The 26,361-nt window shown below is 37.5% G+C and overlaps 3 protein-coding genes across 3 annotated transcripts in view; all 3 read right to left on the minus strand.

Annotated features, from left to right (window-relative positions):
* Positions 1 to 6,502, minus strand: part of LOC139143249 (1-aminocyclopropane-1-carboxylate synthase-like protein 1) — a 17,084-nt gene extending 10,582 nt beyond the window's left edge. Inside the window, exons 1-7 of the mRNA XM_070713410.1 lie at positions 6,357 to 6,502; positions 5,847 to 5,906; positions 5,490 to 5,633; positions 4,521 to 4,587; positions 2,796 to 2,921; positions 1,655 to 1,709; positions 954 to 1,089 (exon numbers count right to left, since the gene is read on the minus strand). Coding sequence (XP_070569511.1) covers positions 954 to 1,089; positions 1,655 to 1,709; positions 2,796 to 2,921; positions 4,521 to 4,587; positions 5,490 to 5,633; positions 5,847 to 5,906; positions 6,357 to 6,491 — 723 coding nt within the window. The 5' untranslated portion in view covers positions 6,492 to 6,502. The remainder of the gene's footprint in view (positions 1 to 953; positions 1,090 to 1,654; positions 1,710 to 2,795; positions 2,922 to 4,520; positions 4,588 to 5,489; positions 5,634 to 5,846; positions 5,907 to 6,356) is intronic.
* Positions 6,503 to 12,516: 6,014 nt separating this feature from the next.
* LOC139131914 (probable inactive 1-aminocyclopropane-1-carboxylate synthase-like protein 2) lies at positions 12,517 to 20,914 on the minus strand. Its single transcript, XM_070698231.1, has 12 exons — positions 20,745 to 20,914; positions 20,109 to 20,168; positions 19,731 to 19,874; positions 18,409 to 18,475; positions 17,862 to 17,959; positions 17,433 to 17,510; positions 16,950 to 17,050; positions 16,527 to 16,662; positions 16,113 to 16,254; positions 15,209 to 15,351; positions 13,982 to 14,135; positions 12,517 to 13,746 (listed from the first exon to the last, which is right to left on the minus strand). Exons 1-12 carry the CDS (start codon positions 20,877 to 20,879, stop codon positions 13,664 to 13,666), a joined length of 1,341 nt encoding a protein of 446 aa, XP_070554332.1. The 5' UTR covers positions 20,880 to 20,914; the 3' UTR covers positions 12,517 to 13,663.
* A 3,035-nt stretch (positions 20,915 to 23,949) lies between these two features.
* LOC139131904 (zinc finger MYM-type protein 2-like) lies at positions 23,950 to 26,136 on the minus strand. Its single transcript, XM_070698220.1, has 2 exons — positions 24,620 to 26,136; positions 23,950 to 24,489 (listed from the first exon to the last, which is right to left on the minus strand). The coding sequence occupies exons 1-2, from the start codon at positions 25,676 to 25,678 to the stop codon at positions 24,373 to 24,375; spliced, it is 1,176 nt and encodes a 391-aa protein (XP_070554321.1). The 5' UTR covers positions 25,679 to 26,136; the 3' UTR covers positions 23,950 to 24,372.
* Positions 26,137 to 26,361: the final 225 nt, after the last annotated feature.

A 26,361-nucleotide genomic window follows, 5' to 3' on the forward strand; every position in this document is an offset into this window, starting at 1 on the left:
AATTTATTTCTCTGATGAAATCAACCGATCCAAAATAATTCAGCATCTGGTAGCATACACATTCCATGCTATGATTTAATGAAAGAGACAAGTGAACGTAACAGTACTGAAAACGTGGAGTAGGTGTTTGTACGATGTACCTGTCAATTTATGTAATTTCCTTCACTATAATATTAAAATATGTATTAGTCTGATAGCCTTGAAGTAGAATACGCCTCGGGGACAGATATTTGGATTCTCTAACTTTTACAATTCTTTTCTGATCTAGCACATGTTTAGGTTCAATTTAAAGCTCTTGTTGTAAGAAAACATTTCACCGTCTTAGTTTTTCCAAAATCGAAAATTTCAGTTTTGCCATAGAGTTAATATAATGAGGGCGGCCATTTGGAATTTCAAATATCGGTTATTGGGTCATTTGTTTCTCTAGTATTAAAAGTAGCACTGTGACCTTGATTTTGAAAGGGAATGATGGAAATATTCCTTGAGAAAAGTCTTTCACTTTCGAGACACATAATACCTTAAGGTGGTATGTGGCTCGAAAGTGGAAATTTAAGCTTTTGCTTAAACGTTCGATTATTCTCTAAACAAACGAACAATAAAAATCAGGGGTACCATGCACAATTTGGTACTAGAGAGACAAATTACCTAATATTTCCCGACATTTGAAATTCAAAACGGCGCTATCAATGTGTAGACTGCCATTTTCGAAAAACTAAGACGATGAAACTTTTCTTACACCAGGAACTTTAAAATGAGCCCCTACACGTGGTAGATCAGAATATAATTGCTAAAATTTGAAAGCCCAAATATCTTTCCCCAGGGCGCGAAATGAATTAATAAAGACCTTATTGCAAGCAATATCAGTCTTCTTCATTTTAGTCACTTTTGTCTTTTTCGTAAGTCACTTCCTGTCTAGAGGTCAGCCAAGAAATGTTAAATTGATTAATTCTTACCTTAGAGAACCCCCAAATAAAATGGGTCCTGTCAGGGTCCGGTAAATCGTCCAAACTAAGAACACTTGTGAACTGCGTTTTTTCATCAAAAACGGTAAACATATAGATCTCATCCAGTATGACGTGCAATTTGTGTCTGGTAATGTGCCAAAAACATAACATTTTGAGACCTAAGAACTATAAGATTCGATTTTGTTGGAAAAAAGGGAGACAGTCATAGCATACAGATACCTTTCGTGAAAAGATAGTCGAATAAAAAAATGAACTGTAGATGGGGCCAATTACAATTAACATTGTATGAGGGTTGTCGTTCTAAATATGATCAATAAGAGTATGAGTTTGCTATGCAAGGATACTCACTTTTTGGCAAAATCCAAACACTCTTTCAGAAGTTGTTTAGAATATATATCACCAAGTGGGTTATTGGGATTCATAAGAAACAAGCCACGGACATTAGTACCCTAGAAATGATATATTAAGCCTGAGGTTAAAATAGAAACTACTCAGAAGTTCTAATGTGCAGGGATATGCACAGAAAATAGTATGCGAGTCCAACATATTTTATTGGTATCGTAAACGAACAGTCGTTTCCAATGACAACTTAAAAAGCAATAATTAAAGCCAACTATGCTTTACTTGAAAGTAATACTGCTTTGACACGTGTTTTCTCAGAATTTTATGACACAAGACAGTAAACTTACTTATTATCAGCTCTCTGAATCGGCGAGTTGTTGTTCTGAATGGCTAGTATGTCATCTGAAGCAACAAAGTTTGGAAGGTCCCGATTGTTAAAGGATGTTACTTACCAATTATCGACAGTTAAAAGTCAGACATTATATCGATACCTTTTGCGTTTCTTCTTCAAAAGCGTCTTTTAATTTATCCACAGTAAGTTGGAATGGTTCCCCAGTCTCTCCCGATGCCTGTCAAATCAAATAATAGAAGAGATGGCTTCGATAATAGGGCGCAAGCGGCAAAAGATATTTGCAAAACAAGTCTAACAATGCTGACATAAAATGAAAAAAAACATAAACGTTTCTTTGACTGATTCAGCATATCAACAAAGGGCAGAATGCTCAGATGATCGGCATACCAGTGAACGAAACGGATATCCATGTGTTTCAGACACACGATTTTACAAATATGCCTGAAAAGAAATACATAAATGAGGAGACGCATGAAATACGTTTCATGTACATGCTGTTTAAGATTGTACAAGGCAACAGTTGGTAAGTTAAAGTTTGGTTATATATATATGACAAGGATGAAAGCTAAGTTCAAGTTTACTTCACCCTTGATAATCATTTTAAATATTAATTTCACGGATAGATAGCCGAGCAATTTTGAAGGTGGCGTCTTCTCTACGTTACTAGGTGCCGTACGTTTTGAGTTCGAATCACATTGAGACTTACTGAACACAGACGGAAAACCAAACCGTTCAATATCAAAGTTAAACATAGACGAGGTAAGTGTTTTTTCAGGTATATGAAGTACAAAGGGTGTCGATATATTTATTCTCACTCCAAAGGGATCCTTGGTAAAGACTTGTACCAAAGTGGATTTTCAGTGACGATAGTGCCACAGCAATGGCACAAGTGCAACAGTGACGCTAGCCGTGAATTTAAAGGCTAGCACCCCGTTCCAGTCTATAGATCACTTAAAGTGTACCTTTCGTGACAATGCATGCAACGTTCGTACGTTTGATACGTCGTCTGTTAACCCATGCTTGACGATAGAAACAAAATTCAATTATGAAAAAGAATACTTCAAATAGATTATGGGATTGAAGTAACATGCCTTTTGTGTTTCATGTAAGTTAAACGTGGTTCGATGTGATTTCACTTTGCAATTCTCTGAATATGCACTTTACCTGACAGCCTATGTCTACATGTACTAGGTTTACCAAGGGAATTCTACCAGTCATTGTATTGATAGCGTTGTAAAATGGTGATGGAATCAGCAAGACATCTGCAATGAGAATATCAATAAAACAATAGATTTACTAAAACAAAGTTAACGCTGAACATATTTGGCAACAAAATTGATATAGGTCACACACTTCATACTTTAAATATGCAAAAAATTGATTGCACCTTTAATTGAATTTCGTCACATCTGGAAGACTAAGACCTGAATTTTGCGGTTTTAGCATCAATACATGCTGTAGAATTTTGACAGTAGTTTAGGGACTTAAATGTTCCATTTGAAATGTTTCATTGTTACAAGCACATGTATACAGTTTGGGCTGGACCTGCTGCCAAGAAATAGATGTTCTCTACCTTGAAAAATCATATTTGGTTATCTCTTACTATGCACATCTGGTTCGTTTGACGTTCAAACAGGACTTTAAAGAGACAAGATATTCATTCTCTTGCGCGTAAAATGCAAAGAAGTCGAACAAGTCCCTGGATAAGAAGAAACGATATCTTGTTCATAAACAGTTGCATTGAATAGATGAAGTATAATATTCACTATCACGCAAACGTGGCTTTTGCTAATTATCAGAAAAGGACTGTCACGAACTTTCACATTTAAACACAATAAACCCGATCATGATTGTTTCGTTTGTATGTCTCAATGTCCTCTTGCAGATAAAAATATTACATAAAGTGCCATATTTGTCACAGCAAAAGCGGTTCAATGAATTTGTTTGCTTTCAAGTCTGGGTTAATACCCTATAGTGCTATTTACATTTTCCGTTTTAGAATGCAACATGTATGTACATGTAATTTGGTCTGCTATCATTTTCCTTTTTCGCTGTATTATAAGTTTTAAACAAATGGATATATATGAGACCACATCATTATTATGACCATGCGTACACAGACGTACTCATTAATAGCTATTGGAGAAGAACACCTACATTAACGTCGCGTTTTGGTTGTATGAAGATAAGTCCACGTGTCTTTCTTTCGCGGATTTCTCAATTATTTCGTGTTGTATATTTTTTTATTGTTATTTGTATGTAAATTTTTCGTACACGTCAGCGATAACAGTATTATTCGGGTTAACGAGCGTTTGTTGGCCCACGGCGTATAAGAAACACTGTTTGCCTTGTTAATACTTTTAATGACTCGCTTTATGAGGAGAAGGGCTGCTTCTCAAAAATGAGTGTAAGAAGTTATCCGGATTGGAGAAACATTAAGTGATCTATTTGCACGAGAAATGGTCTGCATCGAGGTCAGAACAAATCATTCTATTGTGAAATAGGAGAGCTCACAACTAATATATTCACTTCCTTATTTGAATTTCAAATTGTTGTTTACAATTCAGCTATTACATTCAGAATAAGGTAAAGCACACATTATTTTCTTTCAACTCCTCGGTGTTATCAGCACCGATTTGTGTGGATATTTTTATTAAGAAGTTTGTCTTATTTTATCAATTTACTCAGATTTAATACACTCCGCCCTCTGAAGTTCATATAGTCTACCTATAATCATTAAACGAGTAACAGCCCGTACATCAAATTAGGTAAGAAACCACCAACAGGTGGGATGATTTGCTGAGAAAGATGGACGTTCTCACGGTTGATGTAGGAATGGATCAGTTACATCATGTACTCACCTCCTGGGTCACAGAGTACAATTGAAAGTGCCGCAACGCATGAACCACAACCGTTAAGAATTACCATCTTAAAGAAAATTGAAATGTTCAAAAAGATCAGAGACTGAGCAAGATCTTGTAAGTGACACTTGCATTGATGTAATTATCAGTCAAATAGTATGTTGTTGTCGAGGATTGATATTTGTTGTTATATATTGTTTTGCTTACTTCAAAGTGTTACACATAATTGACCAAAATGTGATGTTAATCGATCGGTTTTCGGTCAAGCTTACTCTATGGTACGCCGACAATGCAGTTAAATGTATGCAATAACTCATTACCATATTATGGAATAATTACCACAAATAATTGAGTAAGGATCTTTTGATAAATTCGCAAAACTTTGTGTGAAATATTGTAGCAGAGGTTTCATGCTATGTAGCGTTAAATACCCGCTAGATTTCGTCGTACACTTTCACACTTCTAGCACACATACATAACAACGCACACTAAAATATAATAAGAAATAATCCCCTCAGCAGGTGGACATACAGTATGCGAGATTGGCCTTGGGTAAAATGCACGACATTAAGCACAAGGCTCTAGGTGAACGATCTTTGGAGCAAATTGTACCAAATCGAGCATATACCTACATTTATAGGTGATTATTACTATCATGCAGTACTGATATTTGTTTTTCTGTCATTTAAACGTTCACGTCACCGTAATTGCAACACCATAAAAGCAAACAGCATTGTAAAATCTTCAGTGACCATTGTCGAATGGAAATTCAGCATCAAGGCTGAACAATGTTCATGGGTGGATGGATACGCAGCACGCAAGTGGCAAGTGGCCTATCTGAACCTTTGTTAACCAAACGCCTATATTAACTTCTTAACAACTAGACTTTGGTATGTTCCAAATGTTAAAACAAGGGTAGGTGGACCTACATACAAGCAATAGGGGCGGATGAAGCTTTAACACACTCACGTTATCGGGGTTGAGTTGCTCATGCGCGTTTGCATACTTCGTCAGGAAAGAACACAATGTATTCTTGAAAGTTCTCATTCCCGTGAAATCTTTGTATTTCAGGATATCTGGGTCGTCAAGGTAAGGCGATTCAACTTGCGACAACTGCGTGAAAAGATGAAAAGATGGGTATGTTATTTTAGCCCACAACACTTGCAGTTGAATGTTGATGATTTTACGACAGTTCTAACAGAAAAGCAATCTTCTCTCTTTTTCGATGCTCTGTGCACAGGGCTTCTGAACCGTACGCGAGAACAAGATCCCTAAGATATTGAGAAAGTTCTCTCTTCTGCCATTGCATACAGATAAACCACTCACCTTCTCAGCGACTATGTCATGTGAGAGTGTATTCTCCGATGTTCCAGCGTTGATAATTCCCTGTGGTAAATGACACCCAACAGGTTATATTATAAAATCTCCATTTCATCAAGTTCAGATCATGTGTCCTGTTCATTATTTCAATTTAACGGATTCTTTCACACAGCCAGTAGTCACGGCAACCAATAATCATTGAATTTGTCTGAGACAACTTCTTTTTCACATTCAGGCTCTTCATGGAAAAATTTAACATATGCCACGTCTCTCAGGCATGGAGATAGCTGTTATTGAATCATCAAATTATCTTTGTATAATGATTTACACATCAAACATTTAACAATTTCTTTAAAAATTAATTCAGCGTATTTATATATATGTGGAATTGGCGAAATTATACCCGGTAAACGACATTGTAGCTTTCTGCTGAAACGCTATGCCCGATCACTAGCACATAAAATAGACATATTTGACTCAATATTTAGAGATTGATTATATATCATCATCACTTACCTTTGGATTCGAATCACTGTATCCGTTGTCCAGACACTTTTGAAGTCCTATTTCAAGTATTGTACTATCATTCTTGATCCTCATTCCTCGCTTAGATAGCACATTGCTCTTTCCGACATTATTTAAACTTTCCATGGTAAAAAAGGATCCGTGACTGAGAAAAAGTAAGTAACAAGATTGGAACGAATTTGAGATAATAGGATCTTCATATTTGTCAAATTCATCAAAAGTGTTAGGCGCTCTATAGCTGAATGTTTCAATATTACAAATTACTCACAAAAACGAGTGTATAACTTAAAAGAAAAGAACATTAGCTCAAATTTGCAGATTAAACCGAAATTACTTCACCATCTAACTATCCCAATTTATATAAATAATTGATAAATAATATATCCTATTTTACAAAAATGTCACAAACTTTAGTATTCTATGACGTCGCCAATTTTTGTGTTTTTTATGCCACATAATTTTGTAAAAGTCTTACTCAATAGAAAACAAATGAAATAAAATAAGTAAATTAAACAGAAGCACAGAGAAACCTGAAAGGACTAATCCAACCAAAATATTCCAATCAATTCACTTTAGTATCTTTACATGCCAAATACCACTACATTTTGACGAACCGATGAAATAGTCGCTTTTAGTCTACTCTACGATACCAAAAAAGTAAAAAGTAAGAAGAAAGAGTCAAGACTTTGTAGCAGACAATAATTTTCGGACTGCCTTTGTAATGCACATACTTCACAGATTGCTAGTTTAGTTATGGGACCATCTGTTGTCACCAATTTTAATAATCTGCCGGGGAGAATTGTTACGTCACTGCAATTTCATCTTTGTGCAAAGAAACTAGTATCATGACGACCATGTAAACTAGGACGACTCTACCCACACGTAAAATACAGGTAAAAACTTCGTAAACAGCGAAATCATACACATCCTCATTTTTGCCACTGACTACCAATTGCAAGATCCACACTTTGCAGGATTATATTTTGCCCTCAGTACTTAAAGAATATTTGAAGCCCTTTTTGTCCGATATGTAGTTAATGCTTACCGTAGGTGAAATTTCGGCGCGCTTTGATGGGAGACTGAAAAGGTCTAAGCAACTCGTATGTATATGCGGTCGAGCGATAAAACTAAAATACAATGCTGACAAACGTGGACCGAATGACTCGCCTAGCCATAGACATAGACATAGATAATAGACCACTTTATGGCCCCCTGACATGCTTCATGGTCCACCTGTGTCCTTTACCGTTCATACAGTTCGTTTTTTTAAAGTTCAGGGACGGCTCTACCATTGTTTCCCCTAGGTTAAAGGTATCATATGTTTCTGTAGTACAAGAATACTTCTGCTTCTTATCCGGTGTAGCAGTGACGTTGCACAGCCAGTAACTGAAGCTAGTAGATGCAGAACGGACAAATAGCTAAGGAAAATTCTCTTGGGCAGGCGTTCAGTGCCGGGACAAGTCCACAGTGCGCCGTTTGATCCATGAACAGAAACAACCTCGAGTAATAGTTGTCACATATTAAACATTAAGGTATGTAAATGGCTGTTTTTCTTTTCAAAATATAGAAACGGCACATTTGGTAAAAGCATTCTTCAAAAATCTAAACAGTCAACTTAACATACATTGAACTTGAACTTTCAAGCACTGCAAAAAGAGAAAAGGTCGTTCTCTCTATCGAGATCTAAAGCAGTGCTGTGAACATTTTAACACGCCACTTGTTGTCAATAAATAACTTGGCACGTAGGAAGTCGAACTTTGACTTAATTAACTCAGTATGTACATAAAATGATACTGATCATCACCTAGTTCTAGTTCTGACATACAATACTTCTCTCTAACTTACCAACCAAGTTAAGAAGGTATGCCAACGCTATCGCGGAAACTCCCACCTAGCTCTGACTTTTCTTGCCACCGAAGATTTTAGACAATTTCATACAGCCTTCACCCGGTTGGTCCCAACTTCAACACTCAATACAAAACACATACACCACAATTTACGACTATGTAAAATTCATGCTCTAATTCCGAACTTGCCCGGGGCAGAACTTGATACAGGTGTCGACATATTTCTCACACAAAAGATGGAAAAAACTTTTACTTAGATGGCGTATCACGACCACACATGGTTGGGGATCCTCATTAGTTAATACGTTACATGATAATGATTCCTCGAGGCATTATTAGGACTTCACCTGGCAAAATGGTAATCTACCTCAACCTCCTATGATGCATATCACTGACATGTAATTGTCGGTTTAATGACTCCCTATACTAAACTTGACAGTGGTTCTCTCAAAGTCAAGACAATGACTGACCGGGCCTCAAAACTTTACATGCCTAGACGAAAACTGATGATAAGGTAACAAAAGTAACAAACTCAATGACATCAGTATACATATGACAAACCACTACAATGGTATAATAACTGAAGACGAATGCAGAGCACAGTTATGAAGGCCACTTTCGACTGTTTTAAAGATTCAAATTTCAGCTTGTGGCACAACATACCGTAAGTTCATCTCCCCTGGGCCATGCATGGACGATTCTCACAGAATGAGTCAGTAGGTCAAAGTCACGGGACGTCTACACGTCTCTGAATGTGAAGTGCGGCGTGTGAAGGTGAAGTGCGAAGTGCGCCTCTGTAAACTATGCAAACTTTAAAGGTGAAATCGTTTCAAAATTTGCATGTTCTAATGAATTAGTAGTCTTATCATAGGGGCTGCACAAAATGTCCATCTCCAGGGCAGAGCTAAGCACAGGGTTCTTCTTGCTATGGTTTATTTAATTATTTTAATTCATTTGACTATACTACCCTTTTCAGAATTAGAGCGCGAAGCCACTGCAGTGAACTGCAATAAAACTGCTCACACTAATTAGTTTCAGCTGTAGCCAGCTGGCAAAGTCGACAACATTGTATGTCCCATGCAGACAGTTTGTCTGGGGAAGTTGAAATAAAAAAAGATTTGTACATGGACCAGTGCATGGTAATGTTACATTGTATCTTAATCTTGAACACAAGGTGCCAATCGTAAACTCTCATTTACAACTCGAGCCTTAGACAGAGCTAGTTTTGCCTTTGTACAAGTAGACTTTTTGGTATTTATCAAGTAGCCTTGTTTAACACCAAAGTGGCCACGGCTACAGCTGAAACTAATCAGCGTAAGCAGTTTTATTGCAGTTCACTGCAGTGGCTTCGCGCTCTATTACTGCAAATGGTTGTAATATGTATTGCCAATAAAGAATACTGCCAAACTTTGGCGTCTTGGTCTTATGTTAGCACTAGTTTTGTAACAATTTCATCTTTTTCCTTCGCTGTGACACGTATTTTTCCTTAAACAATCTTACGCGTAGTTTTGTCACTGTGTTGCGTCCATTATCTTATGTGTCTGATTGCCTTTTTTGCGCCAAAGCAAGCAAGAGTAAATACTCATCTGTGGAAGCTGTCACCAGATTATCAACGGATTACTTTGACAAAGTCAACAACGAACGCACCAGCAAGATATAACGAAAGAAAGGGGAGAAACCCTCTTCTGTTCTGTTGCTTGCCATGTTCATGATTGATGTAGAATTGGTGTTCGCAGAAGCGTGTCTATCGTAGAGGGCGCTATCTTAAAAGCTTGTATTTCAATTGCATAATACAGCTAAATTTAAAAACCAGATATGAACTGAATATGCTCACGTGTTTTACAACAGCGCAGGTTCATTAATAGTAGTGCGCTTCACAGAACAATAAGATATATATGTTATCACTGTATGAAGCAGGTTTTTTTCAACATTGCACAGTACTCTCAGATTTTAATCACTAATTACAAAACTTTATCTAATATGCAAATGAGCTGTTAATTAACTTGACACTGCTCAATGCTTCATGGGACAATTAGATATCCATCAGATCAACATTTGTAGCACGTTTCATTTAATTTAATGCTGTAATTTTAGAGTAATGTCACTAATTACAAAGTTCATTAAATATGCGAATAATCCCTAAATTAACTTGACACTATTCAATGATTCATAGCACAATCTAATATTTATCAAATCAATATCTGTAGCACATTTCACAAAATTTGGTGCCGTAATTTCAGAGTTATATACCTAATTACAAAGTTTATTAAATATGCAAATGAACCATTAATTAACTTTACACTACTAAATGCTTTACAACACAGTTAGATATCTGTCAGATCAGTATATGCAGCAGTTTTCATCACATTTGATGCAGTTATTTCGGAGTTATATGACTAATTATAAAACTTCATGAAATATGCAAATGAGCTAATTATTACCTTTACACTGTTCAATGCTTCTCAGTACAATTGGATATTTATCAGATCAACATCTGTAGCAAGTTTCATCAAATTTAACGCTGTAATTTTGGAGTAATATCACTAATTACAAAGTTCATTAAATATGCAAATAAATCCTTAATTAACTCCACACAAGTAAATGCTCTACACCACAATTAGATATCTGTCGGATCAGTATCTGCAGCAGATTTCATCACATTTGGTGCAGTTATTTTGGAGTTATATCACTAATTAGAAAACTTCATAAAATATGCAAATGACCTATTTGTTAACTTGACACTGCCAAATGCTTCTCAGTAAAATTAGATATTTATCAAAACAATATCTGTACCAAATTTCAAAGACTTGGGTGCCGTGATTTGAGAGTTATTTACCTAATTACAAATTTCATTAAATATGCAAATGAACCCTTAATTAATTTCACACTACTTAATGCTTTACACTACAGTTAGATAACAGTCGGATCAGTATCTGTAGCAGATTTCATCACATTTGGTGAAGTTATATCGGCGTTATATGACTAATTACAAAACTTCATAAAATATGCAAATGACCTATTTATTAACTTGACACTGCCCAATGCTTCAAAGTATAATTAGATATATATCAGATCAATATTTGTTGCAAGTATCATCAAGTTTGGTACAGGAATTTCAGAGTTATCTCACTAATAACAAAAGTTCATTAAATATGCAAATGAGAAGGTAATTGACATGACACTCACAGTACCATCATAATGTTCTGAGATTGTCATGTGTGAAAAGTTTCATGAAATTTTGTGCAGTATTTCTTGATATATGTCTACACTGTCATTACCGTCTCCACAGGGAAACCATTGTACGGAAAAAAACGATATTGCATAACTTCATTAATATGCAAGCCACACTAACTAAAATCTAATCAGTTCTTGCAAGTAGCATATGGTACCTGTGTACCAAATCTGACTTGAATCCGTTCAGGCGTTTTTGAGTTATCGTGTAAACAGACAGACAGACAGACACACACACACACACACACACACACACACACACACACACACACACACACACACACACACTAACACACACACGGACAGACAGACAGACATCGCTATGACAATAGCCCACGTGTTTACACACGTGAGCTAAAACGAGGGTCTATGGTCTGACTTAAAGTCTAAAATAGTTGAAGTTCGTGTTGTTCTTTATTGATTGAATTTTCACGAACGATATATTGAACAGTTTACAAAAATTAGCGCGATCTGAAAAATGTTCTGAAACTTCTGCTCAGTCGAGGCGCGTACTACCTTAATCGTTACCATGGAAATTGTTATAAAAATCGGTGGGTCAGAATGGTACGTATACTTTTCTCGCCAGGCAGTGATGAGAACGTAGTAGTGAACATCTCATGTTCTCGTCGTAGCCTCAAACTTTTTATACAACCGTGAGCTTAAAAACACAAAAAGCGATCATTGGAATCTGTGAACGCTTTTAAAAAACATGTCAGCTCGGAACGAATATCACTAATAGGTCTAACCTATGGGAGTGACTATTGGAAACACATCAGAAAGGTATGTTCTTCAAACCAATAAAAGTATAAATTGAATGAAGGCAGCCTCACACACCGGCTCTATCTTTGTTAGTGACGATTGAATGCGCGTTTGGAAACCCTCTTACTTTTGCTGTTTAAGCTTTCGTTTGACTCATTTCGGTACCTAGTCTGCCATATGAGAGAGAGAGAGAGAGAGAGAGAGAGAGAGAGAGAGAGAGAGAGAGAGAAGAGAGAGAGAGAGAGAGAGAGAGAGAGAGAGAGAGAGAGAGAGACTCGACTGCGGCAAAAAATAGAAATCTGGCGAGAACATTTTACATAAGAGAATGTTTTTTTTATTAATACACATATGAAAAAGAAGTCATCCCTACGAACACAATATTAATGTTAAAAGCCAATAACTAAGGTAAAGAAATCATTTTGTGATAAAAATGAGAACATTAGCCTTTAAGTTTTCCAATGTAAATTCAATCATCATTTGTATAAATCTGCTTATGGCACCGTGAAAGTGAACATGAAAAATATCGGATGAGTGGTTTCAGAGTAGATGTTATCATAAAAACTTATGGAAATTCCAAACATGCGAATTTCACAAGACAATTTTAATACGGGAATCGTTAGTAAGTTTCAAATGACAACTTTTCATTTAAATCAAGACAAAGGTTTTAAGAAATGTGCAAAATCCGTACATATCCAATTTAACAATAATTAATCAGGCTTTGTCGAATGTGTTTACCTTCCCAGTAGCTGCTTTCATACAAAATTTCAGTTGAACCAGATCAGTAGTTTTCCAGAACTCACATCCATAGATAGACACATACACACACTGTTGAACGATTTCAAACCCCTCTATCCCCGTGTAGAAAGCTAATAAAATGCACTTTTTCCCTGAGGTATAATGTCCCTATAGTGTCAAATGATGTACGCTAAAACATCAATGTGAGAGGCAAGACCTAGCCGTGTTCTTGATCATTACGAAGCTTTGACAACTATTATCAAATCTACGAAAGTACATTATCACTTCTGAATAGGTCACTCTATTACATTTCAATTTTTAAGAAACATAATAGAGATAAGCAATATAGTCGCGCGAACTTCGGAAAGAACTTGTAGTTGATTGTTGTTGAGGAACGAGGCAACCCAAGAGCTATTTAAAGTGAACTTTTTCATCTTTTTTTGTATAATCTCAATGACTTCGAAAATATTATGGTCATTCTATTACTCCCTTTATAACTTCTGACAGATTCATAAGCATGCAGGAGTATGGTACTATAGTTAATATCACATACAGGGGTATTCACCAATGTCATAAACAGTCGTTGGTACGATTTTCCCTCTGGCAGACTCACAACAGGGTTTGCGCGACTTTCTATCCGGGAAAGACAATTTGTTTTATTGGCAAGCTATTTCTCGGTCAAACGCATTTCCTCTTGGCAATCATTGTATCTTCCATACTCAGCAGTCATTTATTTTCGCCATCACCGACAGGACATCGAAGATTGAATTTCCTTCTCTTTGAGATAACCTTATCGATCCTTTGGAGAACTGAAAAGAATGAAAGATTGAATAGTTACCAGGTACAGCTCTCTCAAATTACCTTCTGAAAGAAAGACCGTGAGCCTCCTGCGTGTTTATGTAGACCTCGAGGGATTCAGTTACTCGACATAACCGACAATAGATGAAAAAAATACGGCTGAAGATTGTTATCACAACAGTCGTGTGCAACGCCACGTTTATGCCAATACATTCAATGATTTACTTTGCACATTGCTATACTCACCCAGTTGTTGTATATGATTTGGAAGAGCAAAGATAATCCGAAACCATCCTGGTTCCTGACAGTAGAAGCACTGTCCGGCGGGAATGTAGACACCAGCGTCGATGAGCTCATAAAACATTTCCAACTCCGCTTCAAATGTCAGTGGAGATACAAACTGTGGAGGGAATTGGTTCATAAAGGTGACCTTGATTACCAGACATCTATGACAAAACTCACTCTGGAAGTGGTCGAAGCTTGTTGTACTTGCGACTTAATTCAGCTATGTTTTAATTATCTTATGTTGATGCTAAACTATTGTTTGGCAATGATGGATTGTTGCCTTGAGGTAGAACGCGCGTTAGATTTGTGAAAATCGGGAATTATTTTTCCCCTCACTATAGATGACATAGGAACGGAAGCCATTTTAAATTTCAAATATTGGCTAATCTCTCTAGTACTACAATTGGGACGGTGATCCTCGATTTTTGTCTTGATGTTGAAAGAGAAGAGTTAAAACTTTTTCGGAGAAATTTTGAGCGAAAGTTTAAATCTTTCATTTTTGAGGCAACATAATCATTCTGCTTTAGTTTTCTTTTAGATTCGTGTAAAAGTCGTTAATTGACATGATTGATTAGGCACACCCTTTATGATACCTAAAATGTAAGCGTTCAAGAAATCACCGATTTAGGGAGCTCTGTTCGTTTTTTACTTTTGTGACAGTGTTGACTTGAATGGCAGACAGATTATTCGCACTTTATCAAAGTTTTTTTGCACATGGAGGATCACACATTCGTCACTGTTATTCTGTTCATATGTGGGTATCGGTTACCTCAGTCCATACTACGTACATCTTGTTTGACAAATGTTGGGCATACAGGTGATTTATTTTCACTATGGGGCAGCTGATAGCTTCACTGTCACTACTGCCAAAGACGTACCTATGAAACAATTATACTTTATCTTACAAGGGACACTTAAAAATAGTATTTTGACTGAATTTATTATAACGTAATACTTATGCGTTCTCTTGCAAGGGCACTTTGACCCTCTAATCATTGTAAAGTTGTTCATGATTGTCAGTCCGAACACAGCTAATTGTGGAAAAGGCATTGCAACATTGAATATAGAGTGGGCTAACGCAAGAAATATAAGGATAGAAAATGCCGCGATAAAATAGTAATAAAAGCCAAATATTAAATGTGTCTACATGAGGCCCAAAATACATCTTATTATATCGAATGTACCTACCTCTCTGAAATCCGCCCAGATGTACAGACCTGCTGACCTCACAAGGTGTGGTATCCCTAGCTTTGTCAATCCTTTCGACATGACGTCATAGGAATCCCTGAGTCTCTTGCGATTTGTCGGTAAATATGTTTGCCCTACCCATTCTGCAAATGATTACATTTAATTTACCGTTAAAAAACTAACTTAAAAGATGGATTTATGAACAAGTTATGTTAATATCAGATATAAATTGACGTTGCGATAAAAAGGTCGCCAACCGAACTTGACGAATGCATTACTCATTTTAATTGTACATTCTGAATTTCAATCAATTTTTCTGTCAATATTTAAACTCTTCCTGGGTGCTTTTTATGAATAAAAGTAGAGTAGTATTGAGTTTCATGCATGGTTTTTCCACAGCTTCCTGCTGGCGAATTTGTAGAATTCACTCAGACAGAGAGCTGCTTTAACAATGTCTATTTTCATATATTTATCCCTACCAGTTTGTCAGCAACTATAAAAATCATCAGAGGGATACGTATAATTTACTAACTTCTTTTCTGATGAATATGTTATCATTCAGACCAATGCAGTTCAATCATTATAGGAGCATACGATACGATGAAGTGGATTGGTGATACACCATGTGTATACTTGTGAACGAAATATTCCTTACAAGGGAATGATCCTCCACCTTGGGGTCATCAAAATAAGTGCTAAATAATAACATTGACCCCTGATCGAAAATCTATACGAGAATGAGAGTTCTAACGAAGCCTATTTCAAATATGACCATTCTATACTTTGGATAAATTATTGTTGGCCCACTTCTTTTAAAATCAACGTAAATTGCGTAAATGCAAAGATAAGACGCACTACTCTATAGTGATAAAAAATGTGCAGAAAATAACGACTAGGAGTTTACCTTCATCAGACAACATACGATCAAGGGTGAACTGCATGGCAGTCGGTACAGCGAACCAGTAAGCCACTCCACCAAGAGCCGCTACTACCTGTTTATTCCAGCTGTAAATGGCACCACAGCGTAGACCAGACATGGAGAAATCCTGGAAGACATAGGTTTAATCAATAATTGTCAGGCATTCCATACTAAAATAATTCTTATAATAAGTGAAGGCATTAATTGCACTTAAGCAGGGCAAGTCGATATCTACAATTATTTTATGACATTTTTTATCCAGACACGCACACGCTTCATCGTTAATCCAATGTAACTACATTTTGGTTGTCTACATGCTATCTTTGTGATCTAAATGTGTCGTTGCTGGAGTGCAGTATACCAATAGACGAGCTACAGCGATAGGTGCTTTGTTCTTACCTTAGAGAATCCCCATATAAAGTGGGTCATGTCTGGATCTGGCAAATCGTCCAAACTAAGAACACTGGTGAATTTAGTTTCTTCATCGAACATGGAAAGCATGTAGATCTCGTCCATTATGACATGCAACTTATGTCTGTAGTCGTGGAAATAAGGATTGATGTGTTTATCGCGTGTGTGTCATAAAAGCTAGGGACTCGACACATGAACTTTTCTGGAACCAAATATTCAACTGTGATGAAAAGTCAACAAAGAACACTGCAGGGATATAAACATAACACGGATACTCTTGACAGCATTGAGATCAGTTCATAAATCAACATTTAGAAGTAATTGTCTTTAATTTTAATCATCAAGTCTCAAGATTCCTCATTCATGACAGGATGAATTAAAGTATTTGATTTTGCACGCAAAGTTACTCACCGTTTGGCAAATTGTAAACACTCTTTCATAAGTTGCTTGGAATATATATCCCCAAGTGGGTTATGTGGATTCATAATAAACAAGCCACGGATGTTGATACCCTGGAAACAAAATGTAGAGTTCAAGGACAAAACTTTGAGATGCTCTGTTATAGTAATGTCGGTAATATGTATGCCTGCAGAAAACTGGTCCTATTCAGGCTGAGAAATTACTAATCCTTCACTATATGGCTACTTTTACGTGTAGCATCGACCAATAATCGAACTCCTGACAATTTGATAGGAAGTGCAAAATGTATTGCTTCAGCAAGAACAGGGTATTGTCTTGAATGAATCAACATTTGTGAAATTCATTAATAGGAGTGATATCGATACTCATAGCGGAAAATATCACATGAAGTATCTAAATATGTAAGGTAAGCTCCCGCTTTCAAAAATATGTGATACAAAACATTCCAAAAATATTTTGACAGATGATGGATACCTTTACTGTCGCTTGATCAAGAGCATCTTCTAATTTATCCACGGTCAGTTGGAATGGTTGCCCAGTTTCTTGCGATTCCTGTCACAGCACATGAAACGAAACAACATCCATAATACAGCGTATTTCAAAAGAAATATTTTCCCAAGTGAGTGTACGAATGTCTTTGCCATGTATAAATCAGTTAAAAGGGGCTGTTTGTGGCTGTATGCCACTGTTCTTTCGAAAGCGGTTTTGAGTTGACTGTTAGTATGCATTCGAATTAGCTTATCCTACAAATTTCAAAGAGACTAAGAAACAAAGAACAGACCGTGATTCTATCATTTACCAACAAAAATAATGTTGTATAAAGCATTACAAACAGACTTTAGGCGAATCTTGAAGGTGTGAGAGAGTCGGCCCCATGCTATAAATGACTTGGTTGCACTTTACCTGACTGGTGAGGTCAACATGGACTAGATTTACCAGAGGTAGTCTATTAGAGTCAGTGTTGATGGCGTTGTAATATGGTGTTGGGATCAGCCAGGCATCTGCAAGAACATTATGAATTGTTATTTAGATAAACAAGCAGTAGCGTACGGCGAATCGACACCGAAAGAGCTAACCGTGAATCGTAGACACGTGTCATTTAAAATAGACAAAAATGCGTTGCGTTGTTCTCCACCATATGATCAAGCAACTCAATGTATGTGCTCCCCGTTGGGGTCAGAGTTGACTATAGGTAACAACCTATAGTCAACTCTGACCCCAACTGGGAATTGACCACAAGATATTAGAGGATGTGACATTAGATATTTGGGGGGAATGATAAGATATGGAAAGAATATACGATGCGAAAACTGTTGAAATATCTAAACCTTTGGGGGTTTTTTTTGAAAATTGTATACCTTGAAAATCTAAGAGTGTGAAATGAGCAACGGTTGGAATGATTCAACCCTTTCTCAGAGTGTTAGGTGAAGCAATTACCATCCGTACTCACCACCTGGGTCACAGAGTACAATTGTCAGTGCCGCAATGCATGAACCGCAACCATTAAGAATTACAAGCTGAAAGAATACATATTTATTAAAACATCCAATTAACCATGTTCACTATGACTATGCTGGTTTTGATGATTTAGGATAGTATGCGCCTCGAATATGAAAGACATAAACTTTTGCCTAAACTTCGGGAATCTTTCAACTATCCTCTTTAAGAATCACGAATAAAAATTGGGGGGGGGAGGGGGGTGTCAGCGTGCAAATTTTGGTACTTGCGAAACAAATTACCCAAGATCTACCTATATCTGAAATTCAAAATGGCCGCCACTCCCGCGTTAACTGTATAGAGAAAAATAAAATTTTCGATTTTAGAAAAACTTAGACGGTTAAAAAGTTTTCTTACTCACAGAGCTTTTAAATGAACCCTCATAAGTGATAGATCAGAAAAGGTTGTAAAAATTTGAGAGTCCGAATATGCCCCCGAGGCGAATTCTACCTTAGATGTGCATGCTATACTCTGAACACTGGAGAGCCGATGCGCTTTAACGTTTTCGTGCATGCAGCTTGCCCCATAGTTTGTTCACAATACCGAAATTCAATCACAAACACCTATACTGAGATCTGGTGATCATAGGGGTTGTATGTTTATTTGGTCGTGGCTCCGTAACAGGAAAGACGGGCTTTCCTCTTTCGGCATGCCTGACCTATCAGGTCAAACAGACAGCGGAGGTCTGTATTCCACAGTTTATAGTCGCACGTTGGCGATGAAAGCGTGGTGCTCATGCCCGTATGAAGAAAACTACATATCGTGTTTGCATCTTCTGTAATCATTGACAGCATCTGCAGTTGAGGTTATATTTAGAATCATAGACATTCATAATCAAATGTTTTCAGCCTATCGCCCTGAGAATAGATTTTGAATCATTTACATGAGAAACTTATTCCAGCCTATCACCTTGTGATAAGATTGAAAATCATTTAATGACCAACTTATTTCAGCTTATCATCCTCAGATAAGATTCGGAGAATCATTTTTATGCATAATCAACCTGCCTATCGCCCAAAGGTTACACAGAGAATCATTTACACGACAAACTCATTCAGCCGATCGTCCATAGGTTAGACTGAGAATCGATATATCCATATTCGGCTTATTCCAGTCTTTTCATCTCGCATGCAATCGTTACTCTGGCGCGCGAACGCATTTTGTAGAAAAGCGGTTCCCCTTAACCCTTTATGATCCCTTGGATTTATGGCATTCCATATGTCTTTGATGGAGAAAATGGACCAACCGACAGTTAAACAAGACAAAAATACTTGCATTGTCAGGGTTGAGTTGCTCATGCGCGTTTGCATACTTCGTCAGGAAAGAACACAGTGTATTCTTGAAAGTCGTTATTCCCGTGAAGTCTTTGTATTTCAGGATATCTGGGTCGTCGAGGTAAGGCGATTTCACTTGCGACAACTGTACAAAAAGATGAAAAATTCCACGTTTCAGTTTTTTGATAACGCTTCTTGTTGATTGGTGTTGACTATTCAAAATATAATGCCTCGTGAATAGAATTGCGTCTAACTTCCCTTTTATTGATGACTTCTGAAACATTACCCCTCACTGGTACCATTTGGTTGGTTTCATAATCTCAAAGGTATTCAAAAAACGTGCCTTTCTTTGCACATTACATGTAGATAAACCACTCACCTTCTCAGCGATGATGTCATTAGAGATTGTATTCTCCGCTGTCCCAGCATTGATCACGCCCTAAAATAAATAATGCATGGCAGATAGACTTAATAGCAGATCGTCCTTCGGTAAATGCAGATCATCAAGTCCGATTGATTTCAGCTCACTTTGATTCATTGAGGTGAATAAGCGCCTCGAGGACATAAATTCGGATCCTAAAGCTTTCACAGTTCTCAGGGGAGGGGTGTCAATTAATAGCTCGACGAGTAAGAATACTTATTTTACGGAAATCCAAAATATTATTTCCCGGGTATTTAATAGATTGATGCCGGCCATTTTGAGTTTCAAAATATCTAGTAATTTTGTTTCAGTAGTACTAAAATCTGCTGGGTGATACCTTATCTTTATTCTTGATCTGGTGAGAGACTAGCTAAAAGTTTTTATTGCGAAAAGTTTGGGCAAAAGTGTAAGTCTTACATTCTTGAGGCGCATGCGTAGTACATTAAAGAGTAACTGGTAAATAAATCGGTTACAGTAGTTTTGAAAAATTTTGTTCGCAACATGTAAAAGTGCAACAGCACGATTGCTTACTTTGAAGACGTCATTTTAAGTAGCTGATTAAATGTTCATGTATCTTGTTTCAGTATTACTTACGCTTGGGTTGGCATCACTGTAGCCGTTTGTCTGACACTTTAGCATGCCAATTTCGAGTATTGAGCTGTCGTTCATGATCCTTAGCCCTCGTTTGGACAGTACATTGCTCTTTCCAACAGAATTTGATATATCCATGGTAGCAAAGGGGCTGTATATTGTAAGAATTGATGAAAAACAGATTTGATTATTATCCATGCCATGAGAACAAACAAACAAACAATAGAAATTTAAAACATAAGTACAAAATAAGTGCAATAGAATTCCCCTATATTTGGAATTACTTTTGTTATTCTGCAGTTTGAATAAAAGTAATAGAAGGATTTCTCTGACTCAAATATTCCAACACATTAATTGCACGCTTCTTTGTTTATATCAGAATTTACCTTAAGGTAGAACGCACCTCGGGGACAGACATTCGGACTCTCAAACTTTTACAATTCTCTTCTGATATACCACATGTGGGGGTTCATTTTAAAGCTCTTGGTGAAAGAAAACTTTTCACCGGCTTAGTTTTTCGAAATTGAATTTTTTTTATTTTTCTCCATAGAGATAACACAGGGATGGTGGCCATTTTGAATTTCTAATATCTGTAAATCTGGGGTAATTTGTTTCTCTAGTACCAAAATTTGCACGGTGACCCCCTATTTTTATTCTTGATTTGGAAAGAGAATGATTGAAAGATTCCTTGAGGAAAGTTAGAGCAAAAGTTTAAGTCTTTCACTTTCGAGGTGCATACTACCTTAAAGGCCGACCTTAGTGTGACCTTCGCTAATGGACGAAGGGCCACTTGTAGCCTGACGTCTTTACAACAACAGAGGAGAAGAGACATTTAAATTGGACCGAGTTAAAACAAAGCATCAATGCCACCGTCTTAGGGACGGATGATTTGATCATAGGAGATCTCAACAATTAAGAAATAATCTCTTCTGAGGTGGGGGGGGATGTTGTGATAGTATGTTGTTTTAGTATACCTGCACATGCTGTCACACTGGAAATATTAACAATTTCCCTAACAATAAACTTGACCACCCCAACGTCTATCGTTGGCGTATATGTGTACATCGTCAAATGTAAAATTCAGCATTCATAAGCCCATGCATGCTTGGCTCCCTCAGAGCATTATATCGCTAGCTACCCCTGCCCTTATCTTGACCTAGTGTAGCAAGCTTAACGGTAGACCATTTGATATCTCTGGGGAGCTTGGAAGATTTCGGGAAACAAAAGATTCTGATGGTTGCCTCTGAGAAGATGGCAGAAAAAAATAAAAAGATTGCAAGAAGACATGAACTATAAAGGAGAAGATTAATTGCTGACAGTTACTTCAAGTCTTTATTTAAGATTGTCGGCGAGGCCCTTTTTAAAGCATTTTAATTTTCTATGAGCCCTTCTGGCATACCATCCTGACAATATCTGTCAATGTCAGCGTGCACTTCGGGCGCCTCAGTTTCAAAATATTTTTCAATTTCGGCGCACCCTTTGCTCGTCACATTTTTATAACGTCTGAATTCATTACCGTTTATTTCATTCATGACCCGATTTGATTAACATTTTAACTCACACTTTTGCTGTTGTTTACATCGACCCAGTATGTCAATATTAAACATTAAGTAGCATTATTCACTGCCTCTCATCCTGACACCTGAACGTCTTCAATACTCCATACATCTTGTCAACGTAGCCTGCACTGTATATTCTGAGCCCATTGTTGTTCTTTATACAATGATATACCAGGCTTATCATAACTTGTCAACAAAGTCAACTGCTTGTTGTACATAAAGTGGTTTCCGCCCCGCACTCATCCAAATATGAATATTTCTAGAACTACTCTTTTTCCATTTCTAACAAATTTAAGCACAATATTTGCAAGGCAATATCCTACCGCCAGCGGCGCACTTTGCACTGGCGAAGCGACGAGGCCTGGAAGCGAGAATATGGTAGAGGATGCGCCTTGAACTCATTCAGACGGTTAAACTGCACTATTGAAAAAAAGTTATTGTCAATTTGTTATTCAAACGTTATTTGTGCATTTTTCGTTTACATCGATCAAAGTCACTGTTTGTGAATACATTTTACTGTCGTTTCAAAATAATAAATGACAGTGCACTGAAATTAAGAGATTGTAGGCAACTGAGTAGAACACTGTAGCAGACCAATTGCTTTAGTAAGTCTGCCTCTTTCATAATTCCCCTTCCCAACAGGTCTCAGCTGTCTGAAGTAAACTTATGTCACAGCTGCCTCCAACTTCGCTCTTGGTATTACTGGAGAATAACTTCAACCTGTCTGTTGCAAACAGTAGTCGTACGCTGTCCAGTCCTCACTCGACATCGGAGGTACCATGGGACAGTAATACTTGAGTAATCGAGGACGACAACGCCGAGATTAACACGCCTGTACAACTGGGATTAATGGCTTTGTTCCTTTATTTAATCATCCGCCGGGGAGTTACCACTTAAGTTCTCTCATGTCGACCTCTCCGAGACCTGTTTACTACGATTCAAGTTAACTTGAAGCTTACTCTATTCTAAAGGTAGTACACATTTGACAATCCTGTGTTACACGTGGATAGAGGGGCTGTGATCTTCACAAGAATGCATTTCACTGTTATACTCAGTTGTTACTGCATAACCACGACCATTTATAAATTTGTAAAGCTTGAACTTGCGAGTAAACCTATTATAATACTGGTTATACCACTCTCCGCCTCGTGCCCATTGTTCAAACCATGCTTTCTAATTTCCATAACCGAATATTTTATAATTACCACCTGGCTTTCTTTTGTTTAAAAGTGTCCGATTTACTAGTAAATCGGACAGTTTTGAACAAAAGAACTGTCCGATTTACTAGTAAATCGGACACTTTTAAACAAAAGAATTTGTAAATCGGACACTTTTTAAACAAAAGAAAGCCAGGTGGTAATTATAAAATATTCGGTTATGGAAATTAGAAAGCATGGTTTGAACAATGGGCACGAGGCGGAGAGTGATGACGGGTCAACAAACACTAAAAGCGACATATTGACCAAATGAAATGTATTTCACCATCAAGTATACAGAGCAAAGAAACTTTCAACGAAGAAGCATCAGATTGAATAAATTTCTCATGGTTTGAACAATGGGCACGAGGCGGAGAGTGATGACGGGTCAACAAACACTAAAAGCGACATATTGACCAAATGAAATATATTTCACCATCAAGTATACAGAGCAAAGAAACTTTCAACGAAGAAGCATCAGATTGAATAAATTTCTCAAGTACATCTCAAAATCAATTGTAAGTCACCGTGAATGAAATAACAGTATCGATTGCAAATATCACTATGTGGTAAAGTTACTGTTATCCCGATCATTGGAAGGTGAAAATTACGATTTTAAAGTCACTTGTCAAAACTGAATGTGAAGTTTTCTGAACCCTTTAGTAAAAGTTACATTGTCAGGCAAACACGCAGTACCGCACTCATTGTGGTCTGGACATATTGTTTTGCTTGTACTTGCAATTTCAGTTGCAGGAGTGACTTTCTCTGACGTGGCGGTGCAGCTTGGATTTCCGATTGTGGCGGTCGGCACGGGAATGACAGGATTTGTCTTTTCCATCTTCGGCTTGGGTGGTTGAAGAGCATCGGATACAGCTTTCACTTGTTCTTCATTGGTGCGTTTGTAACTTTTAACCGCTGAACTTCTGTGTCCAGTTCGTTCAGTATCAACTGCTCGTCAAACTCTTGACGATAAAGACTCGTCGCCTGTGTGACCTGTCAGCATACACATTTTAAATATTAGAAATTGTAAAATATTTTGTCAGCAAATACTACTCAGTTAGTGACTAGCGAGTTTACGTTTGTTTTCTGTTAAACATTTCAATAGAACGCATACATTACTTACCTTTCCAGAATGTCCAGTGAAGTAGCCATCAATTCCTGCTTTGGTCGTCATTTCTTGGCAGTATTTACGCAGTGTATGAACTCCAATCTTCTGTTGAGAGAATTTCACTTTCCCGTCCGTTGCTTTAGCAAGAGGTCGTCTATAGAATGGCCCTTTCTTTGGAATATACGACAAATAGGTCTGAAACAATTTCACAACACAACGAGGATTTTCTGGTTGAGCGTAATGTTTGATGGTCTTGAACTGCTGACCAGGCTTGCGATATAAACCACCTTGATCAGTTTTTGTAGGTTTACCGTGAAAGACCACATATTCACCGATATGGTCGTCCTGGAAAGATAATTGATCCACAGTTAAACCTGAATGTTCATCAGCCGCGCGTAACCCAAATATCTTGCACATGTAGAAGTACACCGCATAACTTAAACCAAGTGCAGTCGAAGTATCAAAGGAATGCTGCCACAGTTTTTCTTCGTGTTCAATAGTGTACGGCTGGGCTTGTTTTTTCACTGTACCAATACCTTCGCGCGAAAGTTCTTTCATGACGCCGTCTAAAGTGTTTCTCAAACCAAGAAATGTGCCATTGGTTTTGTCCATAAAGTTCAAGTCAGGACGGTTGCAGCTATCTCGAAGATGACGTGCTATCGAACAACACAGCTGTTTCAGGGAATCTGGAGGGTAGCGGTTACCATTCTGCCGTCTTGCTTCAATTACAAATTTAGAAAGCCAGTAATTGAGTTCCTGTGCTTGTATTCCTTCAGTCAAGGGTGGTACATATTCTGCAGGCTTACCTGTGCGACTAGCTTCATTTTCAGAGAAAACATTTCTCTGAGCCATCCATTCATTCCATGTTGTTACACCCCAACGGTTCATTTTGGCAGTGTTGTCCGGAATACGTGATTTCTGGTAATGCTCCACAGTTTCTTGATCGACTGGAGGATGAAAGCGAAACTCTTTCTGCACTTCAGTGAGTTGAAAATCTTCCTTATCATCGATATCAATCTGTGATAGGATGAACTCTGTTTCCCAGTCAATCATGTCGGCGAGTGGTTCGGCCATATCGAAATATGTAGAGCGACTCCGCAATTGTATGTATGCTGCTCAAACGTTTTGACGCAAATGAGCAAAGCGTGCCTGCAACGTGGATTTGCAAACACCTGTTCACTTCATTCAACCAACCAACCAACCAACCAACCAACCAATCAAACTTAATTCATAAAATTCAAATCAAACAAGGTGCTCAACCACGTCATCGCACTACAATAGCAACACATGTCAACTTTGTTTTATCCAATCATGGGTTATTTTTTTATACTTTCGTTCAACAAGGTGTCAAAACGCGTCAATGTTTTCCTGCCAAAGTTTCAACTTGCACTGCACTAAAATTACAAATAAAAACTTTCGGCGTGCAAACAAGTCTCCTAAACTCGGCAAATTCGTGGTATAACACGGTCAGCGAACTCGTAGTCGGCGGTTTACGGAATTTAACGGTACAGTTTGCCATAAAACTCCTCGGCCCTGCGGGCCTCGGAGTTTTACTGGCAAACTGTACCGTTAAATTCCGTAAACCGCCTCCTACTCGTCCGCTTACCTATAGTTATATAATACTGACATAGTATACGAGCATAACATTATGCGCTTTACTCAATACCCGCCCGGCACTAACAACAATGGAAGCCCGATTGAGATCGTCTCTGGACATGCGTGTGCACAATTGCACTTGCACCAATATCAATAAGATT

The sequence above is a fragment of the Ptychodera flava genome, chromosome 1, assembly GCF_041260155.1.
Source record: "Ptychodera flava strain L36383 chromosome 1, AS_Pfla_20210202, whole genome shotgun sequence".
Classification (NCBI taxonomy): Eukaryota; Metazoa; Hemichordata; class Enteropneusta; family Ptychoderidae; genus Ptychodera; species Ptychodera flava.

What these genes read in the sequence shown, in the direction of transcription:
- LOC139131914 (XM_070698231.1), bottom strand. Translation starts at nt 20,879, where the DNA reads ATGGATATATCAAATTCTGTTGGAAAGAGCAATGTACTGTCCAAACGA. An exon ending in TCTGGGCGGATTTCAGAGAG is followed by an intron (nt 14,136 to 15,208) that starts GTAGGTACATTC and finishes TTCCCTCCACAG; the next exon opens with TTTGTATCTCCACTGACATT. An exon ending in AAATCATATACAACAACTGG is followed by an intron (nt 13,747 to 13,981) that starts GTGAGTATAGCA and finishes CATTCTTTTCAG; the next exon opens with TTCTCCAAAGGATCGATAAG.
- LOC139131904 (XM_070698220.1), bottom strand. Translation starts at nt 25,678, where the DNA reads ATGGCCGAACCACTCGCCGACATGATTGACTGGGAAACAGAGTTCATC. An exon ending in TCACTGGACATTCTGGAAAG is followed by an intron (nt 24,490 to 24,619) that starts GTAAGTAATGTA and finishes GTATGCTGACAG; the next exon opens with GTCACACAGGCGACGAGTCT.